This window comes from Pseudonaja textilis, chromosome 3 (genome assembly GCF_049901715.1).
Source record: "Pseudonaja textilis isolate UNSWEBS1 chromosome 3, rPseTex1.2, whole genome shotgun sequence".
NCBI lineage: Eukaryota > Metazoa > Chordata > Lepidosauria > Squamata > Elapidae > Pseudonaja > Pseudonaja textilis.
This window is the reverse complement of record NC_141992.1, coordinates 113,751,620-113,773,926: the sequence shown is the minus strand read 5'-3', so window position 1 is coordinate 113,773,926 and position 22,307 is coordinate 113,751,620. Positions and strand designations below refer to the sequence as shown.

At 36.1% G+C, this 22,307-nt stretch overlaps 1 protein-coding gene across 2 annotated transcripts in view; it reads left to right on the top strand.

Annotated features, from left to right (window-relative positions):
* Positions 1–19,791, top strand: part of ICE1 (interactor of little elongation complex ELL subunit 1) — a 33,306-nt gene extending 13,515 nt beyond the window's left edge. Inside the window, exons 9-20 of one of the 2 annotated variants that reach the window (XM_087930675.1) lie at positions 236–275; positions 376–435; positions 4,835–4,924; positions 5,057–5,074; positions 6,117–6,418; positions 7,067–11,332; positions 13,237–13,405; positions 15,158–15,318; positions 15,754–15,944; positions 16,430–16,536; positions 17,506–17,604; positions 18,661–19,791. In XM_087930675.1, coding sequence (XP_087786801.1) covers positions 236–275; positions 376–435; positions 4,835–4,924; positions 5,057–5,074; positions 6,117–6,418; positions 7,067–11,332; positions 13,237–13,405; positions 15,158–15,318; positions 15,754–15,944; positions 16,430–16,536; positions 17,506–17,604; positions 18,661–18,863 — 5,706 coding nt within the window. In that variant the 3' untranslated portion in view covers positions 18,864–19,791. Of the gene's footprint in view, positions 1–235; positions 276–375; positions 436–4,834; positions 4,925–5,056; positions 5,075–6,050; positions 6,419–7,066; positions 11,333–13,236; positions 13,406–15,157; positions 15,319–15,753; positions 15,945–16,429; positions 16,537–17,505; positions 17,605–18,660 lie in introns of both variants that reach the window. The other variant, XM_087930674.1, reaches the window with a different exon arrangement.
* Positions 19,792–22,307: the final 2,516 nt, after the last annotated feature.

The window sequence follows — 22,307 nt, the reverse complement described above, 5'->3', positions numbered from 1 at the left end:
TGTTTCTCAGATATGTTGCGATTACAATTCCCAGAATTCATTCCCAGCATAGCTTATTGCCATTCTAATGGAAATTCTAAGAAGTATATTTCAAAGGCATCTGGAACACACAAAGACCACTTTGATGTTTTTATTACTGAATATGAAAACAAACTCACACATCTTTTCAGTGTCACTACTCAGGCTGTGTACATCCATTAATTTAAATTGTTTTTCTCCCCTTTTTGGTAAATAGGAAAAGATTGATGGCTTCCCTAACAGAAAGCAAAAGAAAGGTGACTTTTCATGATTTGTTCCTCTTTTGGGTGTGGGAAGAAATATTTTGATTCACAGTTTAATTTTTAATCTGATATGGCTGGTTCTCTTTCCTCTCAGTGTTGAAAAATGCAGAAACCCAGAGTGAGAGTGAGAATTTAGTAGCAAATGTGAACAAAGGTTGGTATGTGTAAGTTTTGCATATATTGCTGTTGATTATTCTTCTGTTCTTTGGTAACTTGGCTTATTCAGTAGAAGGCTCTGATACTTTGGTATGTATGGATTGTCAGGTTTCAGTCAGGGGCATGACAATATATCTAGGAACTCCAGACACTTAACCCCTTATTTAGGACATGATCTCTATCACAGGCATGATGAAACCATACAGACACATACAGATGATTTGCTCAGTTCCCAGAAGACATATCGGTCAGTGTGAATGCTAGGGCTTTCCTTGTCACATTTCAAAGTCAGTGGTTCTCTTGATGACCCAGTGGAAATCACCTAATCTATGATATAGTGGTTCTCTTTAGGATAGGAACCATTGGTTCTTGCATGTCCAGGTTCGCTCTTTATGGGAGGGCCACAAATTAGAGATTTTCCAAAGGCTGCAAAGGATTTCTTGATGTAATATTGATTGTTGTTTTTTTTTTGAAAATTTTATTTGGGTTTTCACAAAAAAAAACCCATAATACAAATAAAACATCTTTTTTTGAAAATAGCATGGTCCCAGGTTACACTTCTTCATACAGACACAAACTCAATTTCCTGCTCACTTTTATGTTCTATTCCATATCTTATTACTGTTTTACATTTTCAACATAGTTTTTCTTCTCTCTTAATTTTCTCAATTTTATTTTAATTATCTCATTTCAATTCAAATCATTATATTTATACTTTTCTCTGTCCTGTTTCAATTTCATATTTTCTTTTCTCATTAAACAAATTTTCTCCTGTAGTTACTAATTGGAGTATGACACCTTTATATCTTTTAATTTTATCCATTCAGTTCTTATTTAAGCTTCAATATATACCTTGAGGTTATAACATTCAATGTAATATATAACTTCCAATCGAATTCTGCTTGATACATTCTTAAAATACACACTATATTCCTAAAAAGTGATTATAAATATATGTAATTAAAACACTCATTCTATTCCAATTCAATTCTATCATTAATATTCATTAGAGTCTTAACATCTTTAACATTACTTTTCAATTGAATATCATACTTCCTTGGGAACAGTTATAAGCTTTCCATAATTAATTTTTTCCCCTATTTCTCTTCCCTTATATTTTATAAAACGTTAAATAATTAAAATGTTCCCATCCTTTCCTAGTTCTCTCATTCATTTTATTTCATTTATTTATTAACAAACATTTCACTAGATTACAATAACTATTTTATCCATCATTTTAATCATACATTGTTTCATATTTTCTAAAATTATTTCTATTTCTAATATAACAATACTTTCTTATGTACCTTTGCAGAATCCCTTTTTCAATTAAATTTTCACCTATTATCTCTAAATAGGCCCTGTTTCTCCATATCTTGTTTCCAGTCCTTTATAACTTCTTTTCCTTTCCTTCTTCCCTCTCTTCTTCTCCCTCCCCTTTTTATCCCCTTGTCTCTGTAGTTCTAATTCTCTCTTCTGTATTACCTCTCTTCTGTTGCTTTCTAATATTATACTTATTTTTCAAGTTATTATTTCTTTTCTTGGTTGTTTTTTCAAATCTTAAACTTTTCATTCTCTTTCCCCCTTTCCTTTTTTTTCCTCACATAAAATTACTTGTTCATTAAAGATGGCTTCTTCTTTGTCCCAGTCTTCTTGTTCTGCAGGCATTTCTTGTTGTTTCTCATAGTTCGAGATCTCCATTTCTAAGAATTGAAATATGAAGCCAAAAGAACCTCTCCTTTCTTGTGCATCTTCTTTGTACTTTTTAAGTTCCATTTTCAGTTCATCTAAAAGTAGTGCCATTTTAAAAGACTTTTAAACAACCACCCACTTGATTTTAGTCATTCAAATGCAATAACCAAAAATCCAGAGATCACCAAATAATCCAAATACTCCCAAGCTGTTTCTTCATGCTTCTTTTTTCCACTTTCTCTTCCTGGGGTTCTACTATTTTGTAGCCACGTTTCAGTTAAAATGTATCTTTTAGAAATCTTGTTGAGGTTTTACTGTAAATTCCTTTTAATTCCAGGCAGTCTCCTCCCTTTTTTCCAGATCCTGCCCTTTTATTCTTTTTCTCTCCTTTCCTGCTTTTAAAAGGTTTTAAGTATCCAGAAATCTTTATTATCCCTTTAACATTTTATTTTCAGCTTAAATGCCTATTGATGTCAAAGCGGATTTTTTTTCCAATTTCTTATTTAGATCTCTTAGCTGTCAGTATAGGGAAAAGGAGAGAAGAAAAAAACCCCAAATCCTTTCCCTTTTCTCTCTCCTTCGCTGCTTCAAAATCTTCTTTGGAAACAATGTTACTTTTTTTTTTAATTTAAATTCCAGGGTACCTTAGTTGTTGTTTTTGCAGTTTAACCCGGTCAACCAAAACTTTCTCTTCTTATCTTCCTCCTGCACATTCTTTTCCGGTCGAGTTCTTCTTTGAGGTGGCCATTTCTGACCACCGCTGCAACAGCCTTCGGGAAAGGGAGTAATGGCCAGCTGAGGAGGAAAGATGCGGCTCTCCTCCAGCCTGCTGGCAGTCTCCCCCCTCTTCACCACCTCTATGGGGTGGCTTAGCCCCAAAACCAGCTGGCTGAGGGCGCTCCAGCAGCAAGTGCAGATTGAAATCACGCATGATTGCGGTTTCGGTCTGTCCGCGAAGAGCCTCATACTGGAAGTTTCGATGTAATATTTTTTCTGTATTCCACCACAGTGTTAAAATTATTGAAACATTGAGTGAGTCCCAAAGGTGCTTTTTCAAGAGGCAATTGGGCTTTCTTGTTTTTCTTTGAAGACATTTTACTTCTCATCCAAGAAGCTTCTTCAGCTCTGAAGAAGCTTCTTGGATGAGAAGCAAAATGTCTTCAGACAGAAACAAGAAAGTCCAGTTGCCTCTTGAAAAATCCTTTTGGGACAACCATGACCTGGATGACTGAGAATCTCCATAGACATAGAGAGATGCAGGATAAAGAGGATGTCTCACTGTTTTCCTAAAAGCCAGAGCAGAAATGTACAGATTGTGAAGATAATGAAGAGTTAAAAGCATTGGAATAGAAAAGAAATCAGTACCCCATTTTCGGGGGGAAAAAAAACAGTGTGATGGTAGTAAATGCAGTAAAAAAACAAGCATGGCCAAGGAGCAAATTTTGGAGATGGGTTACAAAACTAGTGTAGAAATTTAGGAAGGAAGAATGTAAGGAAATGGCACATAGAAATGATTTGGTATTTTAGGAATGAAATTGGTTCTATCAACTTTTTCCACAAGATCATTTGACAGTATGATGATTGGATATCTCTATGCTGAATTTTCTCTATTTGAATTTAACACAATAAAAAAATATCTGAGAGAGGCAGCAAGCTATAGAATTAATTAAAACTAGTTAAGGATTAATTTCTTACCATTTGTTAAGTACAAATCATTATCCTTGAAAGCGAACATATAAAAGCTGCTAGTTTTTAAAAAAAATTCTCCCAGCTCATCTACCAAAACAAGTATCTTTTATGCACATAATAACATCTGAGAGAGGAAATGAAGGAAAATGTGTTCTTTCAAATACTTTCCTGTTTGGTCAATTAAAGTGAGCTTTTTTTCCTTATATCAGGTGATATGGTTTAAATTTATGTAATTTTATATGCAGGTAGTACAGAACGAAGTAATTTGAATGCTAAGAAAAAATCAGGTTAAAAATTATATTTTATTTCATTTCTGGGTTCATTATTTAAGTTAATGAAGGGACAGGCCAAAATTACAAGGAAATGATGCAATTTAAATTGATGTTCTTGACTTCTTGGTATTGTTTATCATACCAATAGCCTGAATTCTCCAAGGAGGTGCAAAACTCAGGAGACTTGTAGAGAAGGAAAAAAGCCTTATGACTTAACGCTTAGATAAAATCAAAATATATACAGAAATACACATATACATACATACATACATACATACATACATACATACATACATACATTGCTGATTAAACTATATAAAAGTAAAACAATATTTTATTTGTGACAATGATTTTTATGTCTTCATCAATTATATAGGCATGACAATTTAGTAGAAAGAAGTGGGGGGTCAGTGAGGTCAAGGATATCTGTGATTTTCCATTCTTTTTGTTAATGTGTTGTATTTTAGGCCTTGGGCTTTGACCTTTTGATGACCAATGCCTTTTTTTCAAATTTTAATAAAAATTAGCTTTTCTGAATTGTGTATATTCTACACATATGCCTCTTGTTTGGTGAATGTACTATATATCTTAACATTGTTGAGATATGCTTTATGTTTTTGTTCAGAGACAACACAATTATCCACCTGAATTTTTATTTTTACCAATGTCTTGGATTACATATAGCCATGTTCCAGCACATCAAACCACATGTAAACAATATAATGATGTGGATTTCTTTTACAGAAAAAGTTAAATTTCTGTTGGAAGAACTCTGGCAGTGTATAGAAAGCTCTACGGGAAAAAAGCAGATCAACAAATGTGAACAGACAATAGGTAAGACCAAGTACCAGTGCTTTAAAGGGAATTGAAATAATTAAAAAAAACTTTTCATATTTTAATAAGACTAAGTAACACTCATGCTTTTTTCTCTTCCCTCTCTATTTGCTGGTTTTCTTCCTGCTTCAGAAACACATAGAAAGACCAGTAAGTAATTTCCAATTTTATTTATTTATTATTAATTAAAGAAACCTATATAGCCTTCCAACTCATACACGGCTTAGAATAAGAGACTAAAATGCAATATTTTTCTTACTCACTTGTACATTTGTTGTCTGTGTCTACCCTTCTTCTGTCTTCCCTTCTTTCTCCAACCTTTGTGTTTTGTTCTTTCTGTGTATTTGCTTCAGTCTTTGTGTGCCAGCCTTGTGTATCTATGTCTGATAGCATTGTAATCCATCCCTCTGTGTTTCTTTGAAAAAGAAAAACAGAGATAAACAATCAGACAGCATGACCACCCGCCATTAAGATGTGGAATTATGCCAAGAATATGCCATACATATCCATGTGCCACACATACCCCCATAGCTACCAATACTTAAGAAATATCAGCACTTACACTCCCTGCCTTGTCATTTTTGTGAGAAAGGGATTCTATCCTACTTGGTTGGAGTTCTTTTGATCTATGGAGACAAAACTCTGGAGTAGAGATAATAATATTGTGGTCCTTAGGCTCAATCTCTGTAGAAATGAAATTTATTTTGTTTACAGTCAAAAATGCATCTTTGCTTAAAGGAAGGATGTTTTTCAGGTGAGCTTGTATACTGCAGTAGCTTTATAGTGTTGGTAGCACCTTAATGTGTTCACATATTAACACAAGACAGGCTCCCTCCCTCCCAAGGTGGGGGGAATGGGCAATCCTTTCATTTTTCTTCACAAGAGTAACTAAGTGATTTGGAGACATCACAGGAATGTTTCCCCCTATAGGTGACCTAACCTAATCTCATATATATAATTCCCTCTTGGAATTTGAAAGGGAAGGGAAATGTGTTTTGGCTAAATGTCTTAACAACTGGCACAAATTTTGAAAAGTATGTTTTTGCTATCATAAACTTCCAGGAATGAAAGTAATGGAATGGAAATAAAATACATCACAGATTTTTTTTTTTTTTTGGTCTTATAGAAAGAGGGCAAAATCCTAAAAAAGTGAAGAAATCTGAAAGAGCATGGATTTCTATTTTTTCATCAGAGCCCTCTACAATGAGAACTTCTCCAACATCACTGAAGATACAGGTGGACAAAAAAATTGCTGGAAATAGTCACCTGATAGAAAACAAATTTATGGAGACCACTAAAGCAAACAATGGTGGTGTTTCTGATGAAGACAGATGTCAAGATGGTTTTACTGAGGCAGATTTAGCAACAAATAACATGGATCTTCTCAACAATGAGCAGGAAGAATTTGATGAAAGTCTACGAGATGTTTTGAAATGGATTAGGCCTCTTCCTCCTCTACTGTCACCCATACAGTTTTCACCTGTTACTACTCCGGTAAGTTCCAAAAGGAGATTAAAATTAAATATTTTATTTATTTAACTTCAGAAATTATGTCAAGACTGTTCTGGCTAGAAGTAATTGTTGGCTAAAAGTAACATGAAAAAAACATTGATGTCTGTGATGAGCTTCTAGCCAGCAGTTATTTCTGGTAAAGAAGCTTTGTGAGTTTCAAGAATGAACTTCTTCCTTGGGGAAAATACTCTTTCAAAGTTAAGAATTTCAGAATTTGAATAGATACTTTTTTTCTGTAGAGATGGTGATGAAATTGATATAACAGAATTAATGCATGTGGAACAAAACATATTTCAGTTATAGCATTTGCAACTATCCGAACGAAATTTGTTGACATGTGACCAGTTTGTTCCAGAGAACTCCAGAATGTTCCTTTTCTCTATAGAGAGTCTGAAATTGTTCCATATTGTTATTCTGGAGGCAGATCATATTTTCCAAAATAAAATGTTGTTCATCAGAAATTATTTAAACTATTTTGGACACAATATTCCAGATGAAATAAGCCTTTTCCAGCCCGGAATACTTCTAAGACTTTCTGATATTTAAGCAATATATTTTTCAGGCTAGTTTTTGTAACAACTATATGCATTATTTATTAGTACATTAATATTTACATTTTTCTCTTTTAAGGACAGTTTATTTGGAGATATCACAGACTCCAGTGATGATGAAATGGAGCAGAATGCGCAAACACTTGAAAATATTATAGAAGAATATGATGAGGACAAACCAGCATCTAAAACTTTGCATTTGACAGAATTTTGCTCACAAGTTTTAAAACACAGCAGTGTAAAGACTCATCTACAGGAATCACATGAAAGATCCAAAAAATTAGAAAACGAAAAATTGATGTTGTCATCTCATTCTACGCTTAGAGCATCAGAATACCTTCATGAGAACAATACTACAAAGATGGTAGAAAAACACCTGAAAGAAGATTCTGACTTCGAACAAATACACACAGCCCCTGAAACAATATCTCCCAGTACAGAGAAACTCTGTGAAAAAATGATTAGCAAAACAGAAACAAAAAGTCAAATCTTCATTGGACATGTATTGGAAGAGACTAATGATTTCATTGAAAAGGAGGAAAAGAAGAGGTTAATTGAAACAAAAGAAGATGATTGGGGTCAAGGACCCAAAGGCAATGAAGCACAGCAAACCAAAGAACCTATTTTAACTGCTGAAAACATACCAGTGATTTGTAAAAATGTGAAGGATCCTTCTAATTATAAAGAAGGAAGAGTGAGGGAAAACATTTTTGAGGACCACCAGACAGAATCTTACTCAGAAAAAGCAAGCCTACTTTGTGAAAAGCACATTGAACATATAACAGTAAAAGGACAATATGTGGCAGCTGAAAGAAATAATGACCCATTACTAGAGGGGGAAAAGAATATCAGTAATTGTGAATTCCTCCCTGAAACAAATCTTAGTGAAAGAGTTGAGCAACCGGGTGCCAGCATAACATGTACAGAATTTATCGAAAAGAATATTAATTCTTTGGACGCATCTAACAAACCTCATTCTGTAGTGAAGATATGCAACCAACAAAATGGAAGTGAGGTAAATGGAAAGAAGCAAGCTGATATTGTAACATTAACTGAGGGTTTGAAGCAATCTTATCAGAGCGGCGAAATAATTGAGGCCATGAATGATAGGTCGAGGAAAAATGTGTGTGATGAAGCTAGTGAAGGGACAAAGTTAGAAGATACACCAAAGGAAGAACACCTACAATTAGAACAGTTACTTGATGAAAAAATATATATTAAATCAACACAAGAGGAATTAACTTGCAAAAGTAGTACCAACAAGTTACCAACCCAAATATCTACTGCTAAAGACTCTTTGTTGAAATCTGAGGGACTTACTGAAATAAGTCAAGTATCCCTTAAATTACACAATGTCACTGAAAATGCTTCTCAAGTGGGACAAGTTGAAAATGCAAACATTACACCCCAAAACATGTGCAAAGTAGAAAGAATTGGGGTTAGTTTAAATAGTCACATGGAAGACTTAAATCCACTAAGAAAAAGGCTTATGAAGATAAATTGTGAATCAAGAAAACTCACTGAAGTGGAAACTATACAATCTCTTAAAGCAGGATTAAGTGAAAAAGACTCACCTGGTTTGCTGCATGGACATTTACAAATTGAAAAAAACAGCTCAATGGTCATAAATGAACTACCTGATACAAAAAAGTATGCCATGGAAGAAAAGGGGCTGAATTATGATTATTCTGTATCAAATGAAGTAGCTTCAGCACAGAACATGAACAATGATACAGTTCAACCAATGCAAAATATATCACAGAGAAAAAATGAAGAAATTGAATCAGCCTTGTCTGTTGTTATGACAAGTGATTCTGAGGCAAAAATAGAATCTATGGATGTTGATTTTCCCTCCCCTGATAAGGAAAATGCTGATCACATTGATCAACATAATTCTGAGGAAAATTGGAAGAATAAAAAGTCAAAACCTATTGAATCAGAGGGAGATAAGATTTTGAATCCGAGAGATTACCACAATCCTAGTAATAAAAAAGATAAAATGGATTTTGAACAAGATAAAAATGATGGCACTTTCAACAAGCCCCAGGCATCAGTTACTCTTAAAAGTTTCAGTAAAGACAACTCTGAAATGCTGTCTTCTGATGGATATTGTCCAAACAATATTAACAGCACAGATACTTCTACAGAAAACAAATTGCTGTTGAATCACGGGGAACTTGTTATTCCCAGGGCTAAGGATTCAGGCATGCGGTCGAGAAATGATACTGTAAAAAATATCAATGAAAAAACAGCTAAGGACACAGATACTGTATCGGGTACTGAAATAAGGTCTAAAGGAATAGATGAAGTAAGTATGATAGAAAATTCTGTTTCAGTGGGGAAGTCTTCTGTCTCAGATTCATCAGAAGAAGAATTTTATCCATTAAGAAAGGTGAATTGCACAAAAACACACCTAGGTTGTGCAGTGTCCAGAGATACAACTTGTTCAATCAAAAACAGTGACACTAGTCTTCCACCCAGTATGACTTCTTCAGATGGTGCCAGACATGAGATGTTCCCTGTGGTCACAATAGAGAAATGCTCAAAAGATAAAAAAGCTGAAGTTACTGACTCCTCTGTAAATGAAATGATTGAAAAGACATGGGAACATTCATATGCAGCAGTATGGCCCTGCACTGGTGGGAATACAACCTTAAAAATAGAAGCCTCCCCAACAATAGAAAAGTTAGAAGAAAAGCAAACAGAAGAAAATGTTTCAATAATTGCTTTATTGCCAAGTCGGGATTTATCTAACGAGAAAACTATCTCTAGAAAGTCCCCTATGAGTGAGCCAGATGTTAATGATGATACAGCTGTACTGAATACAAAATCCCCTGTTGATAGGAAAGTCCACTCTAACCTACTTGTAAAAAAATCCAACATGGAACTAAAAAGGAGCATTTCCACTTCAGAATCCAGCTCAGATACAGACCAAAGTTACATCATGACTTGTCTCGATGATGATGATGGTAGTGATATATCCCATAACAAGAGTCATAATATAAATAATGATAAAGAAAGCATTGCATCTAAGACCAACAGGACATCCATATCACCTACCTCTGAGTCGTCCAATTCTAATAATAAACTACAAAAAGTGCTATCAGAAAAATTGGAACCACCGGTTCCTTCTGCAAAGAATAGAGCAGAACAAACATTCAACTCTTCAGACCTTGTCATGATTAAAGCACGGGAAGAGATTAATTATAGTGATGATACCCATCTCCAGACCATATCTATCTGCAAGAGAAAAAAGAAAAACCAGCCTGTCCTACCAGCTGAAACCATTCTAGCCAATGTAGATATTTCTATGCAAACTATGTATTATCCAAAAACTTTGACAAAAATTATGCAAGAGATGGGTCCACCATTACCCCCATTGCTTCCACCTTTACTAGCTACCCCTCCAAGAATTGTTCAGCGCAGTTCCCCTGTAGCATCAATTTCAAGCCAATCTTCCCTACCATCTCCACTTGATGAATTGATTTCTCCTTTACATAAAACCCCAGTTCCTCCTCTAACATCAACATTGTCAAAAATCCCCAAACACAAGTCTTCATCGTCATCATCATCATCTTCCACTTTATCACCTTCTGAAATATCATTAGGTCAGAGAAATTTATCGTCCCCTCTTCAGTTTTGTTCCAGCACTCCTAAACATGCTCTTCCTGTTCCAGGTAGACTGCCTTCATCTACATCTAGTAATTCTGTTCCATCTGTGCCTCAGGAAAACTCAGTGAAAATTTTGGACAGTATGTATCCAGAATTATCTGCTCGGGCAAGAACACTCAATATCCTGAAAGGTAATATTCAGTTTAACAGATCATCTTCTGTAGATGGGAAGGGTAGCCATCAAATCAGTGGCTTTAAAGCAATTGCATCCCCATCAACTGCTTTTGTGAAAACAAGGATCAGATTTAAATCTGATCCAGAGAAGCTGCTCTCCAATGTGAATGAGACTGGGAAAAGGAAGCTGCCATCCGTGACTATGCCAAAGAGTGTGAAAAGACCATGTTTAGAGAGCAGCAGATCATCAACACTGAATCCCTGCTCAGAAGAGCGCTCTGATGGTGGCCTACAGTGCATTCCTGATAGTGACCCTCTGGACAATGGGAATGCTACTAAGTCAACAGATGACCGTAATACAGAATCACTTTTGGAAATGGAGGAAACAGAGGATCCTGATATGTCGGCTGTGACTATAGCATTGGAAAAAATTTCGGAAGCTTGTTTCGACCTGTTGCCTGTTATTCGTAGCCGTGTTCTTGTTGGTAATACATCAAAGGTTCCAATAATGAGAGATGAAGAGAAAGAAGTTGTTTATGAACTTACTGTTGAAAAGAAGGTCAGCTTTATAACTTTCTGGTATAATACTTAGAGCCTTAGTCGTGCTAAAAGAAGCATTTAAGAGCTCTTTTGATGATATATCATTGATTTCTAATTGTCTAAAGAGAAACTTCAGTGAATTGCTTAAAAAGCCCTATCTCTCTTTTAAATATTTTCTTCCTTTTGGCTATATCACACATATCAAAGGTTGGCCTGTCCTATTGTTTGAGACCTACTGGGTAATCTAAAGGTCAAGAACCTTGGTGTGGGTTACTATTTTAAAGATCTTAATTTGTTTAGTTTAACTTTTAATTATTGCTGGTATATAGATCTTTAGAATGTATTTTGCATGAATTCCATATTTAGGTGGCAGGACTATAGTTGTGTGATTAGGCATATGTGAAAGGTTTCCTAGAGAATCCCAAAGGTGCTTTTTTCCAAGAGGCAACTGGACTTTTTTTTTCCTTGAAGACATTTTGCTTCTCATCTAAGAAGTTTCCTCAGAACTGTAATCTAGCTTGGTCTTTTCTGAAAAGCAGTGACTTTTCAATCCGCCAAGCAGAAATAACTGCTAACTGAAAATATTTGGAAATGAACCATCCAGAGCCCATCTCTGATGAAGATGGCTAGTTAAGAAGTGTGAAATATCAATCAATCAATCTTTTCAATATAATGTTTATACAATAGTACAAGGATGTGGCCTTCCCCAGAACCATCTCTCTTTTTCTGTTCATTATTCATATATCCCACTCGTGTCCAGCACAAATTGCTTAAGATTTAAATCAAATCATCCAGAAAGGGCTATTTTTTATAATCAAAGATTTGATATAAAAACAAGAATTAGAAGCTAAAGAGCATAATGAGAATAGGAGATGATACAATAATAGTCACTCGGTAGGGATGGCCAGATTTCAGGGGGATTGTTTTGAGGGCTTGGGGTATTCTTAGGTGAATTGAGCTTGAGTTTGAATTAAGGTTTGCTCAGATTTTTTTTTCTTTTCCTTTGGGAAATCACGGCACCTTTTCTCGGTTGTTTGCCATAGTTTCTGAGGGCTGCAGGTAAGGGTTTTAAAGGGTCAAACAGTGGCACAAATTGTCAGTAGAACTAGGACACCAGTTGACTTGATAGGAACCAACTTGTGTTGAATTGCTATCTAACTCAGCCTATCAGACTTCCCTGTATAAATAACATATCTTAGTCAATCAACTATACAAAAATGTTTTACAATGGTACTATCAATGTGATAACTGAGTTTTTAAAGTAGCTGTTTGCAAAGAGTTATTAACCAGTTCCTGAAAGGAACGATAACCTAAAACTGATGACCTAAAACTGACTCAAGAAAAGGATGCAGTTCTCGAGAATTATAATGAAAATTACAGTACAGTGCCAGATATTTTATGAATTCAGTGCCACCTGACTTTCATGGATGATGTCTTTTAAATGGATGGTTTTAAAGCTGCCTCCAGCAATATATAGAATATAACTTTGTCAATTTTTTTTTCACTTTAGTGCCATGAGAAAAGGGAAATAAGAAGCACCAATTTGAAAATAATGATACTGTAGTTGATAGAAGCAAAAGAAGAGGGCTAGCGAATTCTGCTTATCTAAGTAAAAAGGCAGGAGAAAAGTCCAAGCAATAGATTCTCCTGTACTCTAGTTAGTGAGATACAAAAGGACAGTGGAGTCCTTTGGATTCAAAGGTGAAAAGATGCTATGGAACACAGAGGGACATTTATGTAGCATCTGTCAAGAACTCTTCATAGCAGCTGTATCTTTTCTCAGCATTGAGGCTATTCTTCCTTGTTCTTATATTGATGAATTGCAAATTCTGAAGATAATTGTTGTATCTGTTCATTTGCTTTCTCATTATATTGACACTGTTTGAAACAAACTCAACAGCAAATATTGTTTTGCATTTATAGTCCTTGGCTGAGCCAGCTTTACAGACTATTCTAAATAAACTGAAAAAGCAGAAGATGTCCTTGAGCCACAATTATATTCAGTCCCTCTGCAGGGTCTATGTTGGAATATGTCATCAGCTTGGGGACTTAGAAAAAGCACGTCTTTTCTGCTACACTCTACTTAAGGAAGGTATAGTATAACTTGCTGTTTATATGTTGTTATAAACTACCATGTATCTAGAAGATCCAGAAGCATAACCAATTAGATAACGATTGCTGTTAGAGAGGACTAAAAAACTCCTATGAAAAATACTCTAATTTTATCCCTCACAAATATCCAGTTTACTGCTTCAGAACATTTGACTGGCATTCATTTAAAACATTCTCAACCCTGAACTGTATTTTTTAGGCAGAAACAATCTGTGATCCTGCTTTAATTGCAAACTATAGAATCAAGATCCCGTGAAATGTTAATGCTACTTTATAATGCCTTGGTAAGGCCACACTTGGAATACTGCATCCAGTTTTGGTTGCCATGGTGTAAAAAAGACGTTGAGAAAGAGTGCAGAGAAGAGCAACAAAGATGATTAGGGGACTGGAGGCTAAAACATATGAAGAATGGTTGCTGAAACTGGGTATGTCTAGTTTGATGAATAGAAGGACTAGGGGTGACATGATAGCAGTGTTCCAGTATCTCAGGGGCTGCCACAAAGAAGAGGGAGTCGAGCTATCCTTCAAAGCTCCTGAAAGCAGGACAAGAAGCAATAGGTGGAAACTAATCAAGGAAAGAAGCAACCTAGAACTAAGGAGAAATTTCCTGACAGAACAATTAATTAGTGGAACAAATTGCCTCCAGAACAGTGGTGGGTTTCAAACATTTTTACTACGGGTTCTGTGGGCATGGCTTGGTGGGTGTGGCAGGGGAAGGATACTGTAAAATCTCCAGTCAGTGGTGGTATTTGCCGGTTCTCCAAACTACTCAACATTTCCACTACCATTTCTCCAGAACTGGTCAGAACCTGCTGAATACCACCTTTGCTCCAGAAGTTGTAAATGCTCCAACACTGGAAGTTTTTAAGAAGAGATTGGATAACCATTTGTCTGAAGTGGTGTAAGGTTTCCTGCCTAAGCAGGGGTTGGACTAGAAGATCTCCAAGGTCCCTTCTAACTCTGTTATTCTGTTCTGTTCGATTAATTTCCTACTTTTTTTCTGCTTTCTTAACCTTTCTTCTGTTATGGGAAGCGAATCTTGAGGCCATTCAGAGGTCCAAACTGAGGCTCCTGTTTTTATTTATTTCAATTTTTTAAATCTGGGTGAGCACCCCTTGGTGAGGTGTTTTTTTTTTATTGTTCAGGCTTTGACAGCCATAGGGATAGCTGCTGGTGACTACAAAGGATGGAGCTGGAATTTTAGCCTTTATTAAAATGGTTTATGATCATATGGAAGAAGATTTCAATCGTTGCAGAACTTAACTCATTTTATCCCTTATTTTATTAAAATAAGTTTCAAAAAATTTGGCAGTTTGATCTGGAGTGCTTTAAGGGGATCTAACAGCTACAAATTGCACTAACAGCTACAAATCACTCGGTTTTCTTTTAAATCCCTCAGTTTTATATTATCATTGAAGGTAGGGTTGGCTGGCTGCCAACAATGTGAGCAGAACCATTTCTCTTTGAAGGGCGATGATGCACTACCCCATCATTTGTATCATCATTATACTATTAAATATTTTTATCCTGCCTTTTATATGTAATCCAAGATGGCAAATGTACCTAGTCCTTCTTCACCTCGTTTTTTTCTTCACAGAAACAACCCGGTGAGGTAGCTTTTATGCCTGAGAGGTCTAGAACTTGCAGTATCATGGTATTAAGAGATTCACACCTGTTCAATTGGAAAGTCATTTTTTCCCTTTTTGCTTTAATTTTTCTTTCTCCCTTCCAGATTTCCCGCGGTCTGACCAGTTGATACTGTTTATTGCAAACATATGGAGTGAAGTGTTCTCCTCTGAAAGTGTGATCAACAAAGCAATCCAGTTAGTAGCTAGACAGCGTGCAAAAGGAGATGTGTTGAAATGCCTGAAAACCTATCTCAATTGGGAAGAGGTACAAATATTTGATGTTTTCTTTGTGTGCAATGAAAGGACAGGCTCCAGACTTGATTTCTTAGTGATTATGTAAGATCAGAACTACATTTGATTTATCTTTTAAAGTACAAAGGACAATGTTGCATACTTCTTTGGTGGTCTGTTGCTCAAATGCTGGTTTCTAAAAAGTAACATGAATGGACTTATCCCCCTAAGTTAGAAATGCAGATTTGATCTTTGCCAAAGTAGTTATCTCTATAGTACTTAATTTACTTTTTTTACAATTTTTTTTGTTCTCATTTGTTGGGAGATTTTTATATATTTTCCAAAGGAAACAGAAGCATTTTTTTTATCTCCTGAAATCAGAATTCCCCAAAAGTCTTCCATATATTTTTCTGTCATAGAAATTTAATTTAAGCTAAAGTCATGTTTTTATTGTCTTCTTTTCCCTTAGAGTGCCCCAGGAGATATTAGCATGATGATCTCCAGTCTACTTTGGGCGATACAGTTGTGTCCACAAATGGAATTTCAGCTGAGTGAAAAATATGGAGAAGACCTGAAAGAGAATACATGGCAATATGTGTTTGCTATTGATCTCTTATGCTCATATCAAAAGTGGTGCTGGACCCATGATAATATCATAAGGTACCATGTTTAATTTCGTATTTCTATATACAGTTACCACCCTAGAGCAGTGTTTTCAAACTTAGCAACTTTAAAATGTGTGGACTTCAGCTCCCAGAATTCCCTGTCCACTTATCTCCATGGCCATCTTTCTGTCTGTGGCAGCCAAGCAGCTAGTTATAGATGCCAGCCTTTTTACTGATGTCAAGATGTACAAAGGCTTTGGGAGAATCTTCCCTTGATTGTGAACATCAGCCAATGTAACTGATTGTATGTTAAGGGAAGGAATGGAATAGAGAGGTTTTCTAACATCTTGGCTCTGTACGGGAGAGAATAGATGCCTAATGGCAGTGAGGACAAAAAGTGAGGTGGGGAAGCCTTATTGTTCCATCCTAGTTTTAGTTGAAATTATCTCAAGCAAAAGCTTTTTGTCTCTCAGAAGAATTTGGCAGGCTGTGTTAGCTTTGAACAAGAATGTGCATATAATTCTCCGTTTTCTTTCTTAGCAAAGAGCTGTGGCCAATCATGGATAATTGGATAAAGAACAGGTCTGGCAGTGGAAGCACTTCCTCCTCTTCTAATATAATCATTGCCACTGTGCTGAGACTGATTGGTGAGCATGTGAGGTTTTCAACTGCAGATATCAGGCTTTTGGACACCTTCCCCTTTTATTTACACCTCCTTAGGCGAACTGATGAAATATCGTAATCAGCTGCCGGTGATGCTGATTTCTATACCCTTAATACAATTTCTTAGTATTAAGGAGTAGAGTTAATAGTCTTTTTTCCAATCTTTAATAATAACAGAATGGTCCTTAGATTTCAAAGAGTGAATATATTAAAGTTTGTCCCATTTTTTTAGTCACACCATTCTCCACCTTATTGCTCCATGTCACACCCAACAAGTATATTTATAGTCTGACACTTCCATTCCCCACATACTGCAAAGATGGTAGAAGTTTTTCTCATTGAACTGAGGGATATCCAAGATGAGTGAACTCAGCATTCTTCCTCAGATTTGATACATGATACAAGTTCCATTTCTTCCCAAGAAAAGCTCCACTTTTTAAAAGGCAAACTAAGTGCAAAAAGCCCCTCATTTTCAGAACTCCTTTCTGCCAATTCCTTTTTTTTTTTTTTTGGTCCCTTTCCTTTCTTGTCTCTGACTTTCATAGCACCAAAAAAGAAGTATGTGCTCAGGAAAACATCCAAGGAGGAAGGCAAAGCAGGTCAGTCATGAGAGGAAAAGAAATGAAGGAAGAAATAGGCCCCCAACGGGTCTTTTGTGTTATACTGCATAACTGGAACACTCTTAAACTAGCATACCTGTTTCCCTCCAATTTTCCTTGATAGACTCACGGCCACATCAACACTTTATGAGTGGTAAACTATCAAGGAAAAAAACCTTGGAAATGGGACTTTTTTAAAACAGTACCAGTTCAGCATCTCATCTATGATACTATGTGGTACCATTCAGTTATATGAGCCCCCAACTGCAACCTGCAGCAGTACAACTATGAGGCAGGTTGAACAGATAATTGAAAAATAAATCTCAGTTACTTCTTTCTTTTGACACTTTGTAGGTCATCTAGGACAAATAGGTCTGAGAGAAGGATTTTTTCCTGCTGTGGAAAATATCAGTTCTGTTATTGGAGTCTTTCTACAGCACGCAAAGGAAAAAGGTAATAATCCTACATATTGTATGGTAGTTAGCAAAAATGAATTGTCTGTCAGCCATCCCGGTAAGTGATTTTTCCTTTAAGTAAGGAGAATTGGAAAATGAGTTGGATTGGGATATAACAGTAGGACTGTACAAGAATCACATAGCCTGCTTTGGGGCTAGAGTCTCATCTACCCTCCGATGCAAGCAGCAAGGGTGGCAGGTGGCTTATGTCTATTTATTTCCTGTTCAGTAGTGTTTCATAGATTCCATACCAGATTTCATTTCGCACAAGGTATGTTGCATGTTTGTGTGTATGTGTGTATACACCCACTATCAGGGTTCCAAGTAATAGACCCATAGAAAGCAAAACTCCAAGGCAGGTAGGTTCTCAAAGAATAGCTTTATTGGATATATCATATTGGCACCAATCTGATGAAAACCGACTCAGAAGGTTCCCACAATTTTCACCTAATTAAAAGTAAAAGTTTGTCACTTTCTCAAAACAATGGTCCAATCACAGCGCTGTCTGTTTGCCTGGTGACATAACTCTACCTTCCTCTGACCAGGCATGACAATGTCCTTGATTCCCAAGAAAAAGTATTTTGTTTTGGCTACAAAACCCCAGCTATCTATAATCCCCTCCCCTCCCTATCCTTCAGCTCTAGTGTGGCAACACTGAAGCTTCTAAGATGGCTTTGGTCAGGTCAGCTTTAGGGTTAACACCCCCGTGCTATGGAAATATCCACAAAGTGTACAAAGTTCTGTTTTTGGAACAAGGTGCAATTCCCTATTCTTTCCAACACACTAAATTTCCAGCATGCATATTAGAGACCCAGCTCTCGGAAGAGAAGTTGGACTTGAAGATCTTACAAGTTACAAGAAGTCCATTCTACAGTCATTGAGTAAAAGGTTACCCTGAATTCACCTCGGGCTTGAATGTCCCACAAGTCATAGGATAGTCCTACTTTGAAGTCCTGGTAGCAGGACCAATATTATTTTAATACTTGCATGTTGCCGCAGTGATTTGTCCTTTGGTCAAGGATACTATTGATTGTTATATTTCCATCTTTTCCAGATGTGGCCTGGGGTGTCCAGTTAGCAGCCGCATATGCACTCTTTGATTTGGGACCTAGCAATCCATCAAAAATCCTGGAGGCCATCCATGCATGGAAAGCAGTAACCTCTATCAGCCTTCCCTCTGCTGTTCTAAAGGGCATAAGTGAAGTCAATAGTCTACTAACATGCACAGAAGAACAAGAAGATTGTTCATTAGCGTAAGATTTCCAGTAGAAAATGGAGGTGGCTCCTCTGAAAGTAGTTTCTTCGAAGCAAGAGAGATTTTGAGGGACAGCAGAAAGTATGAATTCTTGCATAGGTGTATTCATAGTATCTTGGCCAATGTAACCTGAAATAGATTGTGTTGCAGATAAGTATGTCCTTAGATACTACTGCAGGAGAGAAACAGCAATGTCTTGTATACTAGCACTCTTTAAATCAGAAAAATCATTTATGGAAATAATGTTCTTTTAGATATGGTCTTCCAAATTGGGAGTCATAGGTTTTTATATGGACAAATGCTCTCCATATTACCCTTATTGGAAATTAGTTGAATTTTTTTTAGGTAAACTGGGTTTGTCTATTTGTTCATTGATTATGTGTAAGCATGCTAACTTCAGAGAATTGAATTTTTTTTTTAAAAAAAGGCTGTTCCTAATAGTGTGCACCTACATCCCACTTTTTTCTTTAAATGGATTCTGTTAATCCCTAGTTTTTCAAAATACTTCATATTTTCTTATTAGAAAATGACACTGGGACAAAGAGAGATATTTGTGCCATGGGAAGTGATGTCAACTAATTACATTAAAAAAGATTTGTTTCTACTGTAGATTTCTTAAATCTAGACTAAATCATGACTTTAAAATAATACTAGCAGTAGCCCTCCTGCTTTTAATTATTTAAAGGAGGCATAATGTATTTCCTGTAATATTTAACATCCACATTATATATAGAAGATTGAGATGACTTCTCTATGAGAATTTATATATATGTTATATTCAAATAATGTGTTTCACATTTCATGTTGTTCCAGTTTGGGAATTTTATTATCTGTATATAAAAATTGGAAAGAGAGAGACTTGCACTGTTCAATGAAGTTTCACTTATTTTCACTTATATATAAAAATATAAACATTTTTTTCCAAATAAATATGGTTTGTGTCTTTCTTAGTTGCATAGTTTTTATGCCAAGTGTTGCTAATCCTAACTGCCAAAGCATCATAAAACTAATGTCCAGATTTGAATATAGGGAGAGAACATTTCCTTCTACCTGCATATGAAAAAAGTATTATGTTTTTTTGCCTTAATAAATATTTCAGTTATAGTGCATTATGCAATCTCTGCTTTTGAATGTACTTAAAGCATCTAACACTCATCCATCCAAAACATCTAAAATAAAAACATAAGTTAAAATGAATCTGCATTGTGAATATCAGCATCAAAATATTAATTAGCAACTGTCCCAAGTAACCATCTTTTAAATAAAACTATAATGGGAAAATTGATCCTTTTATTACAATAGGATTTCAAATTAGTAGCTACAGTAAATACCACTACAGAAAGGCTAAAACTTTGTCTTTATGAGAATAACATTATTACCCTTTTTCTTTTTTCCTTGGTTTATATTTTTTTTAAACTGCAAGATAGATTCCTGAATCTGTGGAATAATGAGAGAAAATGTGAACAGAAAAAATAGGAGTTCTTAACTGGGAGGATTCTTTTAAGATCAATTTTTCTCTTAGAACTATGCAAAGCCTTTCAAATTTGAAATGTTCTGAGCTATTGTTTCTATCTCACTGAAAATGTTCTTAGACATTTGTGGGAGAGTTTGAAACAAGATTGTTTTGAGCCTACAACACCTTTGGTGCAGAGGTGGGATTCAAATTTTTTAACAACTGGTTCTGTGGGCATGGCTTAGGTGCTGGGCATGGCTTGGTGGTCATGTGACTGGGTGGATATGGCTTTGTGGCCATGTTATTGGCTAGGTATGGCCAACTCAATATCATTCCCATCAAGGCACACATCTCGCCTGGCCTCTCAAAACTGTGGGGATGCTGCAACAGTCGTAAGTATGAAAAATGGTCATAAGTCACTTTTTTCAGTGCCATTGTAACTTTGAATGATCACTCCACACAAGCAAAGTACCAACAAAGGAGGGGGAAAAACTCCAGAGACATTCCTGAGACAGGAAGTCTATTCCTGCCAAGAATGGAATAAGGGTTAATGGAAAGGCAGTTTCTGTAAGCAACACCAGAATGTTTCCTTCCTGCCTTCCTTACAGGATTAGGCCAGTAATTTCTTCTAACAACCGGTTCTCTGAACTGCTTAGAATGTTAACAACCGGCTCTAGCGAATAGGTGCGAACTGGTAGAATCCCACCCCTGCTTTGGTGTTCTTTGAACACTTCCAGTATTATTGGAACAGCTCCTTTCAGTTCAAAACTCACATTTCAAATATGTTTTCCTACTTTTAATTTTTTTTTTCTTTATCAGAAAAAAAAATAGTGGCAGTCTTCCTTACTTGACAGTCAGTGGGCAGAAGGTCCGTTGATAAGCGTCTCCTCTTCGTGTTCATCAGGGTTCCTGAGCTTCCCGAGAGAGGTTGTGCAATTTTTTGTTTGCATATAGAGATGGATGACAAGTGATCTCAGCATGACATCTTGTAGCCATTTCTTTTCGTTCCTTTTTTTTTTTTTTTTTGTCCTTTAGCAGTCCCTAGCTCAGTCTTGCTTCCTTAACATTTCAAAAAGCTTCCCGTATACCTTTGAGCATGCATCAGAGATTTGCTTCTGCCTTCCCTTCGACCTTTGGCTGCTCAGAGAGAATTTTTTATTTCTATTCTCCACTGACTTGCCACTCATCTGAAGGCAGAAATTCAAGTGCTGTGCTGCAGATCTCGAGGCAAAAAAAATAATAAAAATCACCAATGTGTTGATCCCTGAATTCTGTTCTCTGATTCTGTTTTTTTTCCCTCTTTCCCATGAGGGGATTTTATATAACCAAGTGGCAAGAGGTGTCCGCTGCATTTTGCAACAGTAAAATGGAACAATTCTGCAACAACTTGTATATCTGTTGATTCAGTTTTGATTTTATTTTGTATTCTTATTGTTAAGCTGATTTACAAATGTGAGGTATGCTCAGAGTCATCAGCAATTGGAGTGCCGTATTTGTATGCCCAAACATACAAATAAATCATGCCAATGGATCAATGGGTTTTCACTAAGAATGAATGAATGCCAGTGAATCAATAGTCATCTCATAAAAAATGACACAACAAGAATGGATGTGGTGGGGCATAGCTACACTTATCTTACTGGGTACAATTTATGGTCCGTGGGCCATAGAAAGTGCAGGATTTTATAGCAGTGAAAGGAGACACAGATTGATTTTGCAAGTGATGATACTTACTTAGAAACTGTTAACAGTTTTACAGAGGAATTACTGAGTCTAATTTGTATTTCCATACTGTCCTGGTTCGGTACAGCAACCAAACGGGATAGGTACAGACTCCAACAGATAGGACTCCCAAGACTGTAGAAAGAACAAATGCAACCAGCCTACCTTCCATAGAAGACCTGTATAGTGCGAGGGTCAGAAGGAGAGTTAGGATATCTGCAGACCTCTCACATCTTGGACACAAAGCAAGGGTGAAATTCAACCACCTCGC